Source organism: Lipotes vexillifer, unplaced genomic scaffold (genome assembly GCF_000442215.2).
Source record: "Lipotes vexillifer unplaced genomic scaffold, Lipotes_vexillifer_v1.1 scaffold329, whole genome shotgun sequence".
NCBI classification, from domain to species: domain Eukaryota; kingdom Metazoa; phylum Chordata; class Mammalia; order Artiodactyla; family Lipotidae; genus Lipotes; species Lipotes vexillifer.
In genome coordinates, this window is record NW_006774067.1 from 4,828,682 (window position 1) to 4,849,051 (window position 20,370).

At 41.2% G+C, this 20,370-nt stretch overlaps 1 protein-coding gene across 1 annotated transcript in view; it reads right to left on the reverse strand.

The window, feature by feature from the left end:
* Positions 1 to 1,546: 1,546 nt before the first annotated feature.
* The window catches only part of TPH2 (tryptophan hydroxylase 2), an 89,557-nt gene continuing 70,733 nt past the window's right edge, over positions 1,547 to 20,370 (reverse strand). The window contains exons 9-11 of the mRNA XM_007448770.1: positions 11,372 to 11,467; positions 2,595 to 2,728; positions 1,547 to 2,465 (exon numbers count right to left, since the gene is read on the reverse strand). Of these exons, the coding sequence (XP_007448832.1) occupies positions 2,291 to 2,465; positions 2,595 to 2,728; positions 11,372 to 11,467 (405 nt within the window). The 3' untranslated portion in view covers positions 1,547 to 2,290. The remainder of the gene's footprint in view (positions 2,466 to 2,594; positions 2,729 to 11,371; positions 11,468 to 20,370) is intronic.

Sequence of the window (20,370 nt, forward strand, 5' to 3'; positions counted from 1 at the left end):
TAATACTTCTTAATCCCATACCCCTACCTTGCCCGTCCCCCTCTTGCCTCTCTCCACTGGTAATCACTAGTTTGTTCCCTATGTGAGTCTGCTTCTTTTTTGTTATATTTACTAGTCTGATATATTTTTTTATTCCACATATAAGCGATATCATATGGTATTTGTCTTTCTCTATCTGGCTTATTTCACTTAGCATAAAGCCCTCCAAGTCCGTCCATGTTGTCACAAAAGACAAAATGTTATCTAAAGCAACACCAAATTATGGGAACAACAGAAAAAGCAGACATTAAGAGTTTCTCAGCCCATTTTCTCCTTTGAGAAAATTCAGCAACTAGTTCTGGAAATTTCTAAATTATTGTTCTTAGTCTCTTGTTATTGTTCATTGGAAATTTCTGGATTCATTTTTCTGGGTTATTTTTCTAGGTTAATATTTATAAATAGCTAATTACTCAGGGTCATCTAGATCTAGCAAAGCAAGATGTAAGAAACTATGGATTTATGGATTTATTAAATGATTGGATTTGACAACTACTTGATAATTCTAGATCCTTTTATTTGGGTTCAGCTTGCTCATCATTTCTCTACCGCTGATAATTCTTCAAGGCACTGTCTCATTCACCTAACGTAGCATTTAAACTGCATGACTCTCACATTCTATGCACCAGATCCCTTCTCAAAAAGTCCATTGTTCTGAGAATCTTTCAGAAATGAAAGAGCCTCAATCATGAAGATAACCAATAGTCAAGCCTCTGATTTTTCATGGTAATTTCACCTCTCTCTGATATATATTTTAACTTTCTCATATTCTTCCTGAATACATTTAGTCCAAAAATTTCTGACTCATAACAGGCCATACAACTGTATAAATTAGTTTGAAATCACATGTAGTTTCCTATTTAAAGGACATCCTTAGAAAGTGCTCAAGTAAATATTTTAGAATTGTTAACTTAAAAGTCATTTCGTCATCTTATTCTTCTCTACTTTTTCTCGTCCCCTCTTTCCTCCACCCAGTATTCTGTGCTACTAAAGCAGAATTAGAGGAACAGTGATTGCATTTGTTAAGGGAATCAGAAGCTAAAATTCATTCAGCAATTTTTTATTTGTTCACTTAATCACCTGATTATACCTCTTACAGCAAAGATGACTGAAATTTGTGGTATATCACTATTGTTTACCCAAATTTGCCCAAACTTTAGGCAAGTGGACAGACTCCCAGAGACCTAGCTTGGTTGGGGGGTGTGAGAGGAAAATTCTGTACTGCTGTCAACCCTTGATCACAAACCAAGTCCTATTTAGTGATAAACACTAGTTTTGATAAGCATTAGTTTCCCTTCTATGACTACACATCATAAATACAGACATGCACCAAGTTGAATGTCTTAGCAATCCAAAAGTGAGATGTGATGGGCTGTAAATGTTGGTACACCACTAACTGTGCTACTTTGAGCAAATCACTTAACCTCTCTGAGACTCAATTTCTATGTCATTGAAATCAAAGCTCTATGATATAATTATTGTCCAAGAGAAATGGGTTAACCAGCTGAGAATGATAATCACTTTATTCCAGCATAAAATTCATAGTCCCAAGATTTTTCCCCATTGTTTAGTCTTTCCTAATGTCCTTTCTGGAAGTGTTTTCTTCCAAAATACTTTGGGAAGCATGTCACAACTCAGTTTCTACAAGGTCAACGCAACATATATTTTCTATTTGTGGAAATTTCTCTTTTCTTACAGTGTATAAATAATCAACCTAAAAACCATTCCAACTAGTGTGCTCACTACTTTCAATTTTTGAAACAGAACACTGAATCTTTTGTTAATGTGATGGGAAGCTTCATACAATTCTGGGTTTATCTCAAATAGTGCTGTGAAAACACTGATACTAGAGAAAATAGAAACAGTTTCACTGTTATTTTCATTTTATCTAATGAACACAGAGGAAAGGCTCAGGTCTGAAAAGAAAAGGTCACGAGCTAGAATCATAAGAGGGCTATTTGTTACCAATTTTCAATAGCTGCAGTTTGGTTAAGGACACTAAGCTGGAATGTCAAATCTATTTAAGACATTTAAATGTATTACGATCTTTCATACAATGAGTGGTTATCTGTCATCAGGTTCTTTATGGTGTTTCATACATTATCACAGTAAGTTGCAAGTAGGTAGAAATATACAGAATTGCATGCTTACTAGCGAAGCCATGACACAGAAAGCTATTGGTGTTATATGACATTGACTGAATTGCTGCTAAGCCCCAAAAAGATCAGGCTGGCAATGACCCAGGTCCCAGACATCAAATTCCCAGATATTGGTTCATTTTGTTCAAGGCATCACACACGGTGTTCAAATCGCTGCGGAGGTCCTGCACCACGTTTTCAATGCTCCTGGTGTCTTTCAGAATTTCAACACTCTGTGTGTAGGGATTGAAGTAGACTGAGAAGGGACGGGTAATTGACTTCGCAAAGTCCCTGCAAAATAAACAGCAAAGAGAAGGATATGGGATCAATCCTCACTGGTTCAAGAGACAGACAGAAGGAAAGAACAGAGCCAGAAAAATAAAAAGTTATTTTCTCTAGATGGAAGAAAAATAAATTTACCTCATCTTTTCTTTGGCTTCTTCAAAACTTTCTGAAACAAAGTAGGCTTCCTGGAAGGTAGTGATAAGGCATTCCAGTAAGCAAGTTGTCTTTGGGTCAAAGGCTTTCACACATGCCTTGTCAGAAAGAGCATGCTGCAAAACATACCGCGAAACCCGTTAAACTCCAGAATGAGACTTTCCAAAGTGCCACCATGTCACATTCCTATAGCACAGCTCAATCATTTTACAGAACTATTCAGCTACTCATCTACCATGAAATATGGAACTCTCCCATATGCAGGGGAAATTGAGTGTTAAGGGGTTTTTTGTTTGTTTGTTTGTAAGTCTGTTAGTTGCTGAGGGAAAAAAATGAGACATGGTATTATTTTATTTATTATCAACAAAATTCATACTGAAGGACAGTTCAGCGCTGTAACCCCATAGAAATGGAATTTTAAATCTATGCTATGAATAGAAGCAGGAGAGCACAAATATGGTCCTAAATTTACTGCTATAAGCAATGTACTGAAATTTCCCTTAAATGGCAAAAGTAATAATTACCTGCATGGAGAGGTGATGGGGACTCTGACTGAACTATTTGTGGACTCATTGTGAGACATTTTGAGGCCAGGTACTGTGTACCAACAGAGGCTGGAGTAGGCCTGTATATTCAAGGATACGTGCGAAGCATTCGTTTACCTTCCCCCAAGCACAGCAGAGAAATATACAGCAAATAAATATTTCCAGGTGGGAAAAAAAAAAGAACTAATATTAATAGTTATAGTTATGCCCAGAGCAGGCATTAGGGAAACAGGAAAGCCAATGTAATTACTCTTTGAACCATCATTAGCCCCGTTCAGCTCACTACATGACTGGCACTAAGAAGAGCAAGGACCAATGAATGATTGTGTTCTCGAGATAAATTCAGGGATGCTAAAAGTTAGCGCTCATTTCCTGCCACGTGCCACCTGGCTATTTATAGCCCCTGGATTGACGGTTCTCACACAGAATTTGCCTAAGAATCACTGAGGAGCTTGTAGAAAATGCAGGTATGGGACTTCCCTGGTGGCACAGTGGTTAAGAATCTGCCTGCCAATGCAGGGGACGTGGGTTCGAGCCCTGGTCTGGGAAGATCCCACATGCCACGGAACAACTGATCCCGTGAGCCATAACTACTGAGCCTGCGCTCTAGAGCCCGCGAGCCACAACTACTGAGCCCGCGAGCCACAACTACTGAAGCCTGCACGCCTAGAGCCCGTACTCCACAACAAGAGAAGCCACCGCAATGAGAAGCCCAAGCACCACAACAAAGAGTAGCCCCTGTTCACCACAACTAGAGAAAGCCTGCGCGCAGCAACGAAGACCCAACGCAGCCAAAAAAAAAAAGAAAGAAAGAAAGAAAATGCAGATACCCAGGCCTCAATATTATTTGGTAGGTCTGGATAAATCCCAGAAATCTGCATTTTAAAGGCATCCAAAGTGATTCACACACAGATGGTTGTGAACTATATTTTGAGAAATACCCCTCTAGATTCTCTCTTTCTTAATTTAAAGGGTAAATTAGTTGGGAGAGAGAGGCAAAGAGAGAAAGGGGTAGCAGAAACAGCCTTGAACTGAGAATTAGAAAACTCGGGCTCTAGTCCAGGCGTTGCTACTAACTGGATAACCTTGGCAAATGATTTCACCTGTCTCGGCCTCCGTTTCCTCAAGTGTAAGTGAGAGGTTTGGGCTGGGTGATTTCTGAAGACACTCTATTCCAGTCTCTGGATTCCACCCAAAGCACTTTTCAATCTCTAACTGCTAAGATTTCCTGGAGAAACGCTGAAAAACCTTTCCTGTTCAGTATTCTTGGTACATTCCCCCAACAATTTCAAAATGCATGGAATGATTTACAGCCTTCCATGAAGAAGGCTATACAGTTCCCTAAGTTTGAAAACGTAATTGTGAACCCAAGGACTGACGGGCAAGAGAAAGGGCACATGGTCCTACCCTGTGTTTGATTTGCTTTCCCACAAAGTTCCGTTGTCCAGATCAATGCATATGTGAATCAGGGAATGCAGAGGGCCTCTTGGAGTGGACTCATAGTTTTTGGCCCACAGAACAACTTCACTGTAAGCGGAAGGTCACTACACCAGCAAATGCATTTGTGCTAGGTTCAATGCAGTGCAGTGAACATCAAGGGATTTGGGGTTCCACATGACTAATAATTCTGTCCACATTTTTAAAACAATTTCACAGTTTCAAGAAACAAAATGTGCTTTGATGAGAGCTGTTGCTCCTCTGCAAAGAATAGGCCCCCTATTGGCTCACCAGGGTTTTCAGAGCTAGAAGTTCCTTTCTTCGCAGCCATACGCTCTGGGTGCATTTTATTTAGGATGTTGCTCTAACTGTCCATTTATCCATCAGTACATATGAAAAGGAGGACAGTGACTGACCCAAAGTCCTAGATGTCTCCATGTTCTCACCCCCACATTCAGGGGCATGGCAGAGTGGGAGCAATATAGACTATATGAACATTTAAGCCATGGTTCCCTCAGGGCTTTCATGCTGAGCCAGCCTTTTCACTAGGTCAAGGACAAGCACAGGAAGATGGTGAAGCTTGTCTGCTTAGGTCTGGAATGCTGTGATAGGACATTAGCACCCTCAGCAGTCACCCTGTGTTGAGGATGCCTCCAGAAGATGTGTATGTAATAACAGAGACCGAAATCAGTGTACTTTTAGAAAAATGTATCATGTTATGATTCTACTGGATACTCAAATGAGCTCATTTCATCTTTTTAACAGGTAAATGGGATGAGAGTGGATCAAGAAAAAGCCCAGAGGGCAGGCTGCTCTGCCCCAGACTTCAAGAAAAGTCAGTGGATTCACAGCATATGATTTGAAGCAAAGACCATCAGGTAATATATCTCACACTTGCCTAATGTACTAATCAAAAGGAAAACGGGAAGCTCACTGTTCTAAGCTCTCAACAATGCAGTCTATCCTCAAGATCCTGCTGCGTCCAATACCTGGTTACGGGCTGGGGACCTCTCCATCCATGGAGCATGGGACCAGTTCTATCCCTTGGCTGTTACAAATATGGAAATGATAATGGCACCCAAGGATTAGCCTGGAGAAAGCCCAGAGTTGGCGGAGCAGCCACGGAGTGAGGCCAACAAATGAGGTGGTGATCACCCCGCTAAGTGGTCTCATTTACTGATGGGGAGCTCTCTTGTGTGATGAAAGCCAGGACCATCCATGCAGCCCATGAGGGCCCCTGTTTCTGAACACTGAAGCATAGCTCAAGGGCCATAAAATAGCATTCATGTCTTTATTGATTCCACTGTCCAGTGGAGCAAAGTCCTACTGAGTTTGCTTCTCAGCTCCTATCCATGTCTCTCTCTAAGCGACCTTGGTTTTGGGGAGCAGCTATCATGCCCTCTCCTCTGTGTCCAGAGTAGCTTCTCTGTAAACATAGAGCCAAACTGCTTGATGTCCCCAGAGAGCTCCACGGTGAATTCTTTCCAAAGTGTTAACAGTCTGATATCCTGAAGTCCGCAAGAATTAATCCAACTTCCTGCAGAGAGAGGCTTTATAATGCTGAGAGAATCTGGCTGACAGTCTTTTACTCTCAAGCCATTTTTATAGTGCAGGAATACTTGAGAATCACCTCTCGTCTACATGCTCTCTAAAAGGACTGTTTTGCATTTACCCATAGGGCTAAAGACAACAACCCAGGACTTGGAGCCAGGAGACCTAGATTCTAAACATAGCTGTCCCACAGGTTTATCAAATGAGTGAAAATTCCGCAGGTTAAGATGCAGTTTCCTCTTTGATAAACTGTAAAGGTTATATCTACATGAATTCTAAAGCTCTTCTTGCAATACGATTTTAACAGGGCCTGCAAATACACAGCTCTCATACCACCATCCCCTCCCTCCACCCCAACCAGCGTAAATTCACCATAGCAGCCTTTTCCGCTGGGCCTGGGCATGGCCTTCCCACCCTTCCCAACATAGATGGCCGTTACCAATTAATTGGCTTTAGCGCACAAATTAAGACTTATTTGCCAGTTCCAGTCTTTTAAATAAAAAATCTCTTTCAACATCAAAAATTTCCCAGAACCCAACTAGCTTCTACATGATCTGGGGCAAATTATTTCACCTCTGTCAGCCTATTCCAGTGTTCATCTGGAAAATGGAAATACTTATAGTTATCTATAATCCAGGAATATGGTGAGAATTAAAGGAGGCAACACATGCAAAGAGCCTGGCACATGGGAAGAGTTCAGTAAACTAGGTTATCCTTGCTACTTCAGTCTCCAGATGATGCTTGGTGTACATATGCAACCAGCCACACCTTCCACCATCGGCACAGCTCCTCTGGAACCCATCGAGAAAAGAAGCATGGCCCTAGCTATGAGGCTGCCGGGTCCTAGACCCCAACATTGCCTGTCCTGAGTTCATCAGCTCAAAAATCTTCCTTCCTTCCAGCCACCTGCCTTTGCAATGACACAGAGTTATTATCTCACCTCTTCTAGATGTAAACCTGTGATCCTCACCCTCTATATTAGGACTGGTTAAAGTTAGGAAAAAAGTCAAGTGTGAAGTCTAGATAGTTTGGGCCCTAGATTCTGAATAAAAATTTGCAAACACCCCTACACTCACACTACAATCATTCTTTCCCACGTCAGAACAAATATATACATTTGTATATGTATGTACATATGTGTGTCTATTAAATTTTTCAACCTTCCTCAAATGTGCTAACCGAGCACAATGTGGTGGCAACATCCCTATTGCCAAACTGGGTGATGATGGCATCACACTTCTTTTCATCAGTGATGTTGAAAGTTTCAGCAGTTTGAATCAGCTGCAGCGGGGAGGGAACAAACTCCCTCTTCAAGAAATCCCTGTGTAAAAGCCAAAGACGCTTCTCCGGCTCCCAATGTCCGGCATTTGCTCTGTTATTACTAACAGTGCTACTGCAGGAAAGGAAGAGGCAAGAGGAAGGGAGCTGTGAGCCACTGGAACACAGGAAAGGTGTGAGAGCTCAGACGCTCTCAGAGTCCCAACTCCAGCCACCCGCTGACATACTGGATGACCTCAGGGAACCCACGGGGGCCTTAGGCCTCTTCTCTACAGCCTGGCAGTAATTCTGACCACCTCACAGAGGTGCAAGTGGTTTTAAATATGTATGATTGTATTATAAATATAAGGCTGTTCTGTGAAGGCTGAAGAATAGCTCTATAAAAGCAGCACAATAAATTCACCATACAAGGATATCCTAAAACTAAAGCCAAAATATAATAATAATTAAAAATTTTAAACCCACCAGCTTTGTCAAAACCTGAAAAGCAGAACACATGTATTTGTATGTAATATTCCAGCAACTCCTATGGGGTAGGTGCTAAGGCCATTTACCAAAAGAAATCTAATCTCTTCCCTTAAGGAAACAAAGAATGAGACTTTACCCTCACCCATGAAAAAGAAGGAGAGATTGCCTTTTGCTTTGAGATGGATTAACTTTTTGAGATAAGACTCAGCCAACTCATGGATTAGTAATCAGTTGCTCACCACCTCGTGTGAACAAGATCTCCTCACTGTTGCTTCTCCAAAGGGAAATGGATTCAGCAAAGACCCATATTCATCACTTTCTTAGACCTTTCCTTCTAGAGACTCCAAGTTTCTTGAAATCTGAACTTTCAATTTTGAGTTTGTTGAATAAAATAAATGAATGAATGAGTGAATAAAAATTTTTTAATGAGAGACTTACATAGTTAGGTCAACTCTGAGATAGAGAGAAAAAGAACATTAAAGGAAAGACACATACTAGACTGTGGGTGAACAGCAAGCAATTATTCTATTCTCAACCTTTTTTTAAAGTCAGTTTTCCAGATCATCTAGCTCATTATTAACTGCTCCCCACAATGATGAAGGTATGGAAAGGCCCTTCCCAAATACATTTTTGGAATTCATAAAAGTACATCAGAGAAAAAATAATTAGAACAAGAGAGAGAGCAATCATTGTTGAGATTTTTTAAAAATTGTCTTTATAGTTATCAGATTTATGTTAGATTTTATAAGCATTTCCATTTTCTTTCTCTCTTCAAAGATAAAAAATAAGCACTGTCAAAAAATAAGGGGAAAAAATGAAAGCTATCCTTCAAACTATAGATACAGTACTTGGAAGTGCTTGGCCAGCTCTGACGTGCAACATTTACACTCTGAAAACTTAGCCTCTTAAAGCACACATTTTAAAATGTGTTCAGTTCAAGGAAAGAAGACGAACTGTGCATAGTTATGTAAAAATTATAAGGACTACACCAAAACCTCCAACAACTTACCCGAGACCTACATATGGGCTATAATTGGAACAGCAAAAACACATTTTACCACAAAAGGTAACTGCATTCAAAACTGTAAGTGGGTTTGCACAGGAATTATTATAATGCTATTAATAAAGTTATCCCCACCTGGGCTCAGAACTCTCATTTGTTCTTCCAAATAAAAGTTGGACAGATGTATTCACAAGCACTGGGAGAAGGCTCTGGACTCTGACACCGAGCGGGGCAGGGATGGGGTGAGGGTAAAGCTAAGACCTTAAGGAAAGGTCTCATGTTATGTATTCTCTGTGAACAGTCAGAAGACATTTCATATAGAAGGAATTTCTGAGTTGTAAAAATGGTCTAAAGTAGCAATCATAGGGATGCTGGGAGTGTTGAAATTTGGGAATGGAAGAATGCTAATGACCAGAGGTGATGGACCAGAACAAGAAGATTCACGGCAGACAATGCCCTTCACGTGTTTCTGGCTGATTTCCATTTCCAGACAATTCGGTCCATACCAATAGGAACAAAAACAACAGATCACCCCAGTGCTGCCTACACATGCCTCGTTAACCAGACCAGAGGACCCTGCTGAAAGCTGGGGCAATAAGAGAGACTTGTTTCTTTTGTTTCTGGTATCATTTATAAGCCCTCTGAAGAGAATGTAAATAGATGTAGCTCAAGAGCTCCATAATTTTCTGACTAATTCTTTTTTCAGGGAAATCAAGAAACAATCTATAGAAGACATGGCTCTTACAGACATATGACATCATGCTATTGCTGTGGGCTTTGAGATTAACCCCAAATGGATTTTTTGCTGTTGAGAATTCAGTTAAAAAAAAAAAAAAGAAAAAAAAATTTTAACACATTACATCAGGCTTTTGTTACATTAAATATTATCATCTATTCCAGCCAGACAGGGCCTCAGACAGCTCCCTTAATGGGCCAGGCTTTGAGTAGAGCACACACACTGCTATCTGCTGATTGATCCAGCATCTCATCCATCCCTTATTCATCCTTCCCACTCCTCCAGCATCAGCGTGGGCAGCAGGACCCTCATCAGGAAGCCTTCCCAGGCATGGGCTAAAATGTGCCAGGCACATTTGTCACACTGTCTGTATTATCTTGGTCATTTATCTCCTGCACTAGAATGTAACCTCCTTGATAACAGGGATCCCAGGCAATCGGGCCTAATGGTCAAGGGCTTGGATCCTGGAGCCTAGACTGCCTGGACTTGGGACCACCTCCAACACTTATTAGCTGTGTGACCTTGAACAAGCTCCTTAATGTCTTTATACCTCAGTTTTCTCATCTGTGATAATGGTGTTACTTATCCCATTGGGTTGTTATGAGAATTAAGTGGGTTAATATGTTTAAAGCCCCTAAAATACTAAAGTCTATTTAAGTGTCTTTTGAGGCAGTTTTTATCTTCTTCATATTCTTATTCTTCATCATCATTATTTGTCCTTGTATCCTCAGTGCCTGGCATAGTACATGGCACATAGTAGATGCTCAACCAAATATTTGTGGAATGAATGAATGAAGTCATAAAGTGAATGGACTCAATGAAACTACAGTTAAATTGCATCTTTCAAAAGTACAAACATCTAAAAAGTTCCAGTAATCATATATATCCCAGTTACATTATGTAAGGATAATAAATACTCAAAATAAAAACCCTAGGATAGTCCATAATCCTGACCTTAGTCTGAATAATCAAAGAAGGATTAAATTATTTTCAGTACCGTTTCCAGATTAGATATCACAATGCATTCTAAATTCATCAAAACTTGCTATCCCCCAGTGGTATACAGATAGTAATTCTTAAGTAACCAGAATATTTAAATGATCACAATGCCCCAGACTCCAACACTTCTGAATAAATGATTTTTTAACTGTATTTTAAGGCAAAAAAAAAAAAAAATAGCATCCCTTAGGCATCACTACACATATTAGATACCTCTTGGACCACATATTTATTTAGGTGCTTTTGTTTTTCACTGTATATGCCCACAAATGTTTTAATTTACATTAATTCTGAAGAAGCTAAAATAACCTCTAATTCCCCTTTGGGAAGCAGATGCTGGGGAATCCATGGGAGCCCTGGTGATGACAGAAATGAGAGAGGCCAAGCCACCCTTACTAGGGAATTTCAATCAGTAGGATCACTGCTAGCTCAGTGCCCACTTTTCAGCACTAAATTTAGGCCAGTCATTTGTTACCCAACATCTGAGCATACATTTGTCATTCCTGTTGATTCGTGCACATGGCTGCTCATCCATTTGAGTCACACCACAAACCCAGAAAGGCATGACCCATTTTCAGAAGTGCGAAAAGTTAGGTCAGCACCCCATATGAGGTACCAAATCCCCTGTACTAAATATTTATGGGGTATCTGCGAGTAGAGAGACTCAGACAGACAAATCAATATCTTCCATGACCTTGAACCAGTTTGCTCGGGAAGGATATTTGCGTTTACAGCTTCATACCTTTAATTCTCCAATGGAGGAAAGCAGTCCAGCTCCATATGCCCGCAGCTGCCCTTCTTGCTTGCAGAGGCCAAACTCAATAGTGAAGAAATAGCACTGAAAAAGAAGCGGACACACAGCCAGTGAACTGGGCAATAAGTTCTTCTGTAAAATAAAATGGCACCAAAAATAAAATGGTGCACTCTGCATAATTTCTTCAGCACTGTCAATTAAAACGCATTTAAGTCAAGAAGATTTACTGACATTTATTGCCTAATAATCCCTCCCTAGTTTAAAGGTAAATGGAAAAAGTATTAACTACTAAGAGTCTTAGGCTTCCTGGATTTAGAAACCCTATGAGTCAAATCATAGTCCTTGCAAAGACTCTAAAATTTAAAAAACCACAGATTTAGAAAGAATGAATATGTCACAATGATAATGCCAAAAGAATATGCTACTATATTTAATAAGTTGTGGTTCAGTAGCACCGTGTAAATGTGGAAAAATAACTTGGAATTCAGTAATCCTAAACTGATTTTTGCAGTTTGTTTATTCATTCAACAAACATTTGTCGAGTACCTACTATGCGCCAATGCTTGGTAAAGAACTGTGGTGAAGAAACCAGGAAAGAGCAAGAAAACAAGTATATACCTACCAAATTACCATTTTCTTAGCGAAATCTTAAATGGATACCTATGTATGCACTTACATGTGTACATACTTATATACATATACATTAAATACATATAGTAAGAACGATTTCATTGGCCCGAGTTTTACCATCATCAACTACTACAGCTTCCCCAAGATATTAAAATCTACACTTGCTTCTGTTGAGTTCCTAGGAAATCAACCTAGACAGACAGAAATCTCCGTACAACCAAAAAACTCACAATGCTCTTGAGAGGGGCTGAAATTACACTATTTGTGCTCCGAGAGGAAAGTGAGAAGCTGACAGTGAGCAATAAAAAATTTCATCAAATTAACACTGTCCTGCATTAGTGATGATGGAGCAATGAAGGGGTTGAGAAAGAGAATGAAAACATCCCTGAAAAGGAGCAGAAAATACGAATTATTTCTAGCCCATGGCTATTTGCTCTATTTTTATCTGGAGGTTAAGATGTCCCTTGGTTCTGGAGGGTTTTATATTTTTATTATGTGTGAACGATCTCTGAAGTTGAGTGGTCAGTGCTCTGTAGCCCTGGGCTGGACCCGAAGGCCTGGTCATTCCAGGTCATGGAGCTGAGCCTCCAGAGGCAAAATTTCCATTCTTGATTCATCTCCCAAAGAGGCAAAAATTACAGCCCTTCCTACTCTGTCACCATCCACAGCACCCACTGGCACCCCCTCTTACTCTGTTCTAACTTGTCTTTCTTTTCTGTCCCATCACTTTTTTGACATGGTCTTTATGTATGAAATACACTGTTTGTCATCTGTCTCCCCCCTACAAAACCATCAACTCCATGACAGCAGTATCACGGTCTGTTCATCTAGAACAGAGTTTCCCAATCTCAGCAGTGTTGACACGTTGGGTTGGATAACTCTTTGCTGCAGGGGGCTATCCTGTACACTGGAGGATGTTTAGCAGCATCTCTGGCTCTGTCCCCTAGATGCCAGTGGCACCCCCCCACCCCATCTGCAAAGACCAATAATGTCTCCAGACATTGAAAAATGTTCCCAGAGGGGCAACATCACTCCTGGCTGAGAACAACTGACACAAACTAGTGCCAGAAACATAATAAGAGCTCGATAAATATCCGGTGAACAAATAAACAAACAGTGAATGAAGTATTTCTAGATTAGGCTTTTTGTGTGACAGCAGGACCTGGAGGAAAGACACACACAAGGAGGCCTGAGTCCTAGTCTTACCCCTCCTTCTAATTAGCTCTGTGACCACAACCTCTCTGGGTTGTAGTTTTCCTGCCTATGACATCTATTCATTCATCTACTTATTGTACAGACACTCCTACAAACCTATTATATGCCAGACTCCGCTCTAGCAGAGAACAAGGGAACAAAGTTCCCCAACCCATGAAGCAGGTATGCTCCTGGGATGAGACAAGTAACAACAATAACAACAAAAATCAACATACAGGATGAATGTCAGGTGAAATCTGCTATATAAATCTGCTATATAAATAATAATATCATGTAACTGTCAGAGAGCAAGCAGAGGATACGGCTGTTTTAGATGGAGGTTTTATATCAGGGATATAAAGCCTCTCTGCAGGAGTGATCTTTAAGCTGCAACCTACTTGAAAATGGCCCTTTCTTTAAGAAAACGAACAAGCCAGTTGTACAAAGACCTAGGGGAAAGAGTGTTCCTAGGATACTTTAGATACTGGCCAGGGAAGGCCTCTTTGAGTGAATGACATTTGAGGTGAAACCTGAATGATGGGAAGGAGACAGGCAGCCAGCCAGGTGAAGAGAAGAGATGGGAGAGTTTTCCCAGCAAAGGAAATAGCAAATGCAAAGGCCCTGAGGCACGGATAGATGTGTATTTCCAAGGGTGTCTGGGAAGCTATTGGAAGGTTTTAGGCTGGAGAGACATGTGTTCTGATTTCATTTGCAAAAGATCACGCTGGTGCTCGGTAAAGAATAGATTATAGGGGGCAAGGGTGGAAGCAGAGAGACCAGTTGGAAGGCAGTGGCAGTCAAGACAAGGGTGATGAGCGACTTAGAGGATGACTTGGGCCAGGGGTAGCAGGGGGTTGGGAGAACTCAGTATCACAGAGGCCTCATGAGAAGAACCAAAATAAGAGATGTGAAGATGTGTTGAAAAGTTAAAATACAGAGGATGAAATGTACAGCATAGGGAATACAGTCAATAATATTGTAATAACTTTGTATGGTGACAGATGGTAACTAGACTTATCATGGTGATTATTTTGTAATGTATAGAAACAATGAATCATTACGTCGTACACATGAAACTCACATAATATTGTAAGTCAAATATACTTCAATTACAAAAAAGAAAGAAATGTTAAAATACAGCCCTCAAGTCTGTCCTCCAAAAAATTTTGCACAGTCCTGGGCATGGTGGAGAAGTGATCATACAGTCATAGAACAGGAAGCCTGGAAGTTCAGCCTCTTACTTTACCAAAAGGAAAACTCAAGTTTAAGGAGATGAAGTGATTTACCCAGGACAGGTCTAGATGGTGATATTTAAGAGATCTAGAGCTCAGTGTTTTATGAGCTCAACATCTGTCACATTTTAAAGTTTCCAGGTAAAAGATTAATAGATGCATGATTTTTTTCCTTACAACCAAAAAAATGGGGAAATGAAAGACTAAATCAGGAAAACTAGAATCTCATGACATCTTCTTAGTATGTCTTTGGCTGATTTCTCTAATTTGCATTGCATTTATAGCACATGATGTGAAATCCTTGGAGCCTTAACATTGAATACAGAAGAGTTTGTGAAAAAATGTGCTCTCATGTTCAAAAGCCTCCAGAATAGTACACATATGGAGCCAGCTATAGGAGCATTTAGGTCAGCCTATTATGTGCATTTTTAATTTTCCTTACGTTATATCAGTGCGTACATAATTCACAGTCATGGTTATGATCCAAATCAAAGCAGGCTGAGAGAGCCCCTGAGAAAATCTGGTGCACCATTCTCACGGGCTTCACCTAGATCTGGCATCCCATCCTAGTGTGGGGCAGGAATTAAAAGGTCTGCATCAACTCGGCCAGAAATTCCAAGGTAAATCTGTCGGTGTGTCTTCGATCCTTGTGCTTCTAGGATCAGGGCAACCTCAGAGGAAAGAGCCACTGGGTGTCTTCCTTCCCGTTGCTTAGAATGCTCTCTGGCCCCATCCCTCATCTGGGAATCCTTCCAGAAGCTCTGACCTTACACAGTTCCATCTACTCATTCCCTAGCTGCCTTTCCCTCTGGTTTCCTGCTGTCCTCGACCAAGGAATGAGCCTAGATGCTGCTTCTACAACCTCCTCTCACCAGAGAATTAGACCTTTTTTCACCTTGAGATAGCTTTCCATTTGCAGCTCCATGTGTGCCTAACAGATAAAGAGGGATGACACAATGTACCTGAAGCTCAGGTGTTGGCAAAATTTCAATTATGGACTTGCTCAGGATAATTTTTCTCTTTCGGTTTCTAATGCCTCAGAATGCATAAGGTATAGACCTCAAAATGCAGAAGACCCTGGGCACGATCACTAATGGGGAGGAGGGGGCAATTGCACGTGTTTTCTGCCTGGTTTTAAGTGCAAGGCCTACTTAGAGTTGGACTGGATGACCCCTGGAGACCCTTCAAAATTCAAGGGTAGCTAATTGCTTCTTGAAATTTTAAGAAAATATAATTTGTTTTCCTCAGAGCACTTGCCATATGTGGATCTGTAATATATTCCCAAGAGATTTACCAAATAAATATCCTACCTATTATGAAAAAAAAAAAAAAAACCCACAAAAAATAAAAAACCTGAGCCCTATAAGAATTCCTGTAAAAGAGGACTGCAGAGCCTTGGCCACTAATGTCTTTTAAACAGAAACAAACAATAATACTAAGACTAACACCTCCCAAATTGAAGGGTACCTTTCATCAAAGCTGGTGTTCATGAATTCCAAGTTCTACATACCACTAATTATAAGTAATTATTTATAAATATTTTATTCGAATATAATTACATATAATCATTAACTGAAAACCAAAACAGGAATTATATATCGGACCTCTTCCCTAGAAGAAAAGCAGAGTCATTTACATACACATAGTCATTAAGCAGAAGAAAGTCTGAGTGACGATCTGAGATCCAAACACGGCTGTGGAACACAGTCACGGGATGAGCTAGCAGGGAGTGTGCTTAAGAAAATGAGATAGGTCGCCCAATGCTGCCATCTTCCGATGACTACTGGTAGTGCACCACTCTCGCAACAGTTCTGGTCTAGCCAAATGGACGCTGTGAGAGCGGGAACATCGTCCAGAGACACTGAACACACCAACAAAATCCACCTGGTCCCACATAGTGATTTACAAAAGGACACGACGCAACATCCTTTTTACGTTTGGTGTTAGGTGCCTGAAGCTCTTGCTAAGGCACATACCATACTCCAATTAAAGAGATGTACACCTTTTTCAAATTCTTGGTGAAAAAGAAATTTATTGTTCCAATTTTCCTCTGGAAGGGTCCTGTTGTCTCCCAGTTCCCCAACTCTCTGAATCCTTTGAAATAATTATACTACCTCTTCCTGAGAGTCAGTCTGTATTCTTAAGTTGGATTAAAATGGTATGCAAAGTCCTAGGAAGACAGCCAGGTATCCTACTTCTTTTACTTTGTCCGGGAAAGTGGTCTATACACATCATTTAATAAATGCCTGAGTGAGTGAGTGAGTGAGTCAATGAGTGATGTATATTCTCTACTGCCTTCACTAAAAATATGATCTTTTCAAACTGATAATATATACTTCTAAGTAATTGCATACATACATCTTCCACATCTAGAATTCCATCATCCACATATGCAGGACAGACAGGAACCAAGAAGTTAGCAAAGAATGTCGGAAACAGCCCTAAATGAGATGTGTTAAACATAACAAAAGGTTATGTGCTAAATTTGATTTGCTTTACACGTAAAAGAATCCCTCAGGCCCTCACCCAGACTCCATTTATCCTTATCTAGTACACAGTTCAAATAAACTTCAGCTATATAGCTTCTAAGCCCACATCCTAACATGAGAGGGGAACAAGAAAAATATACCAAAAGCAGATCCAACAACTCAAAAAGCACAGAAATACAATATTTGGTGTTTGACTAAACACTTCCATACTTGAAGTTTTCACCAAACAACAGAATTCAATCACGACAGTAAGACATCAAAATAATAGGAAAACTTAGCCAGTAGAGCTGCAGTTTAACAAAGTGTTCGCACATATGTCATCTTACTGCACATCTGCTCCCTTCCTACTAACTTGATAGAGTAGTTACTATTTTTTCCATTGTACTGATGGGAAAGCTGAGTCTCAATGATCAAGGGATCTGCCCAGATTCCTCGACCCATGGTCGGCAGAGCTAGGAGTCAAACTCCAGTTTCCTAACTTCAGATCCCACCTTGTTTCCTCACCAGCAAGTGCACTTACAGGTGCAGAGCCACTACCAGCCCGTCAAACTATCACAACAGTCCCTGTTGCTGAAGTACTGAACTACTTCCAGAATGGGTATAAATAGCTACGACTCCACACTCCCCAAGTGCCCCCAGCCAGCCACGCTGCCCCAGCCCTCTCCTGGGTTCTGTTCCCCCTACCCTCCCCAGCACCACCACCTCTTCATGATCGAGAAAATAAGGTCTCAACACCCATGAAGCTGGGGCCTAGAGGACCCGGCTCCCACACAAGTGTGCCGAGCATCGTTCTATTTGGTACCCATGTCATAACAAGAAGATCAGTCCCAGAAAGGAAGAATGCTATGCAAAGATGTTCTTACACCAGGGATCTGCACCTCAGTAAGTGCAGATAAAAACACAGAAAAAGAGCCATGTGTCTCACAGCCTTCCTTTCTCTAACATCTTTCCATCAAACAACTAGCATGTCAAAGAATACACTTGAAAAATTGTTGAACCAGTGAAGAGGGTCCGAGATCCCAACCCACTCACTCCTCTACCATGAATCCCCAGCTACTAGAGTCTGGATTTTAGCCGCATCAAATTTCAGCTTACAAGCAGCAAGTACCTTCTCCCCTTTGGCCACAATTCCCTTAATCTTGATTAAACTGCAAATAATAATAGGATTGGAACAGAAATGAGGCTTGATAGCTAAGGGGGAAACTTTGAAATAGAACTGCTAAGGCAATACTGTACAAATCCACACTGGGAAACGAAAGTGAAAATGGAGGCTGCCCTGCTTAAGCCACGGAGGTCACCACTCAAATGTCACAAGATAGAAAACTTCTCACCAGACATCAATTTTTGTTTTGTTTCTTTGACCATTTAAACTGTCAGGAGTCACACATAAAGCCAAATCACACTAGGGTGCAACGATTACCTGCTGGGCTTTGTTTGCAGAGCAAGGGTTACTGGCTAGAGACATTCTCTGGAACTGGGCTTCAAAAGATAGCAGAAAGGGGGATTTTGCAGGCTTCATTAGTTTACTCTGGGCTACTCCTGTGTGAAACAAAAATGTAAGAAATGCTAGAAACTTAGAGCTGGAAGACATTGGTTTTTTGCAGTCCTGGGCTATAGCCGCTCTGTAACCACTGGCCCCTCGCACGCCATCTCGAAGCCTCCCCTTGGACAAAGGAAGCCACCCCCTCTGTGTTCACAGATTCGAGGGCCAGTCACTGTCTAGATCCTAGGGATTACTGTTCAGATGCCTTGCAGGATTGTCTCCACACTCATATTTTCCACGAGCCTCTAAATGAAAACCACTATAGCTCTTGGCAGGTCACAACTTAATCAATACATTTTTAAAATTTATACTTGTTCAATTCTACTGTGCTAAGCTCTACTTGAGATTACAAAAATAGCTAAAGATATGGTCTCTATGCTCAAGAAAGGTGCAATACAAACGGGTAGACAAGACTAATATAAAAATAACAGCAACAACAGTAATAATAATGTCCTGCTGTTTTGTTGTTTTTTTTTTGCGGTACGCGGGCCTCTCACTGCTGTGGCCTCTCCAGTTGCGGAGCACAGGCTCCAGACGTGCAGGCTCAGCGGCCATGGCTCACGGGCCCAGCCGCTCCGCGGCATGTGGGATCTTCCCGGACCGGGGCACGAACCCGCGTCCCCTGCATCGGCAGGCGGACTCTCAACCACTGCGCCCCCAGGGAAGCCCTGTCCTGCTGTTTTAATCCTACCATAAATTTCTGTCAAATTGCAGTGTGCTTATCTGTCTCAGAAGACGGGGAATATGAAGTTTATGTTGGACTTTTTGAAGGATAAGTGGGATCTCAGAGGGATTTAAGGAAGAGAGGCAGTTGTTGGAAAGAGTAATATCGAGGGGCTGGAGGAGGGGAGTGATTTCTGGGAACCCAAAATGCAAATCGTAGGAAATCAAAGGTAAGTCAAAGTATAGAATGGACCAGATCACAGGCTCCACTTGAAATGGTAGAGACTGCCTCCTTCATCAGGGGCTCTCCTCAAGCCAAGACAGACAGAAACAAGCTGAGAAAAAGAAGAGGGTTGGGATTTGAGTGTGTTCTGTCTGCTAGAAAACAATGACCCTGAATTGTGAAAAGAGCAACTAAGAACAGCCGTGGAATGAATTAAAATGTAAAAACCTAAGCTCTAAGGAAACATTACGGCAAACCTTGTGGAAAATTGATCATCATATATAAAAGGCACATCCTTAGGGAGAAAAAGAAGCGTCAGCAGAAGACAACTTTTAGTGAAGAATACATTGACACAGGCGATTTTCAGCAGCACTGTTTTAGTCAGGATTTTTCCGTGTGTTTCTTAACTACCCTTTCCTATATCTTTTTTGGTTGCTTTCAAGAACAAATGGATGATTTGTTTAAGTGCCCTCTGGCCATTTCAGTTTTATTGCCCCTTCTTCAGCTTATCCCAGAGCATTTTCATCTTCAAAGAAGACCACCTGCCTTAGTATCATTTAACACTTACTAGTTTTTACATCAGGCTTTAATGGTATTTTTTAATTAAAAAAAAGACAAAGAAAAAAGAAACATCTCTCATCCCTCGCCCCCTGCTCATGGACTAACAGAATGACAAGCATTCACTTAATATCAGGGCCACCTGAGCCGTTGGTACACCCCTAAAACTCTGACAGGATCCACTCTAAGACGCTCCACCCCCAGGGCGTAATGTCAGGTCACGTTTGCTGTCGCCACCAGCCTAGAGTACAGGTCCATAGTTCATATGGCAGAAAAGACCCTCAGGGACCTTAGGGCCCCTGCCTCCTCCAGCCCCCTCCCTCGCTATTGCCCACCCCCCAGCCCCCCCACCCAGGGAATTGCACAATTTGCAGTTGTGCAGATGGACACGCTCTTTTCAGCTTCCCATCTAGGCCTTCGCACACCACCCTTGCTCTGCCTGCAATGCTCTTGTC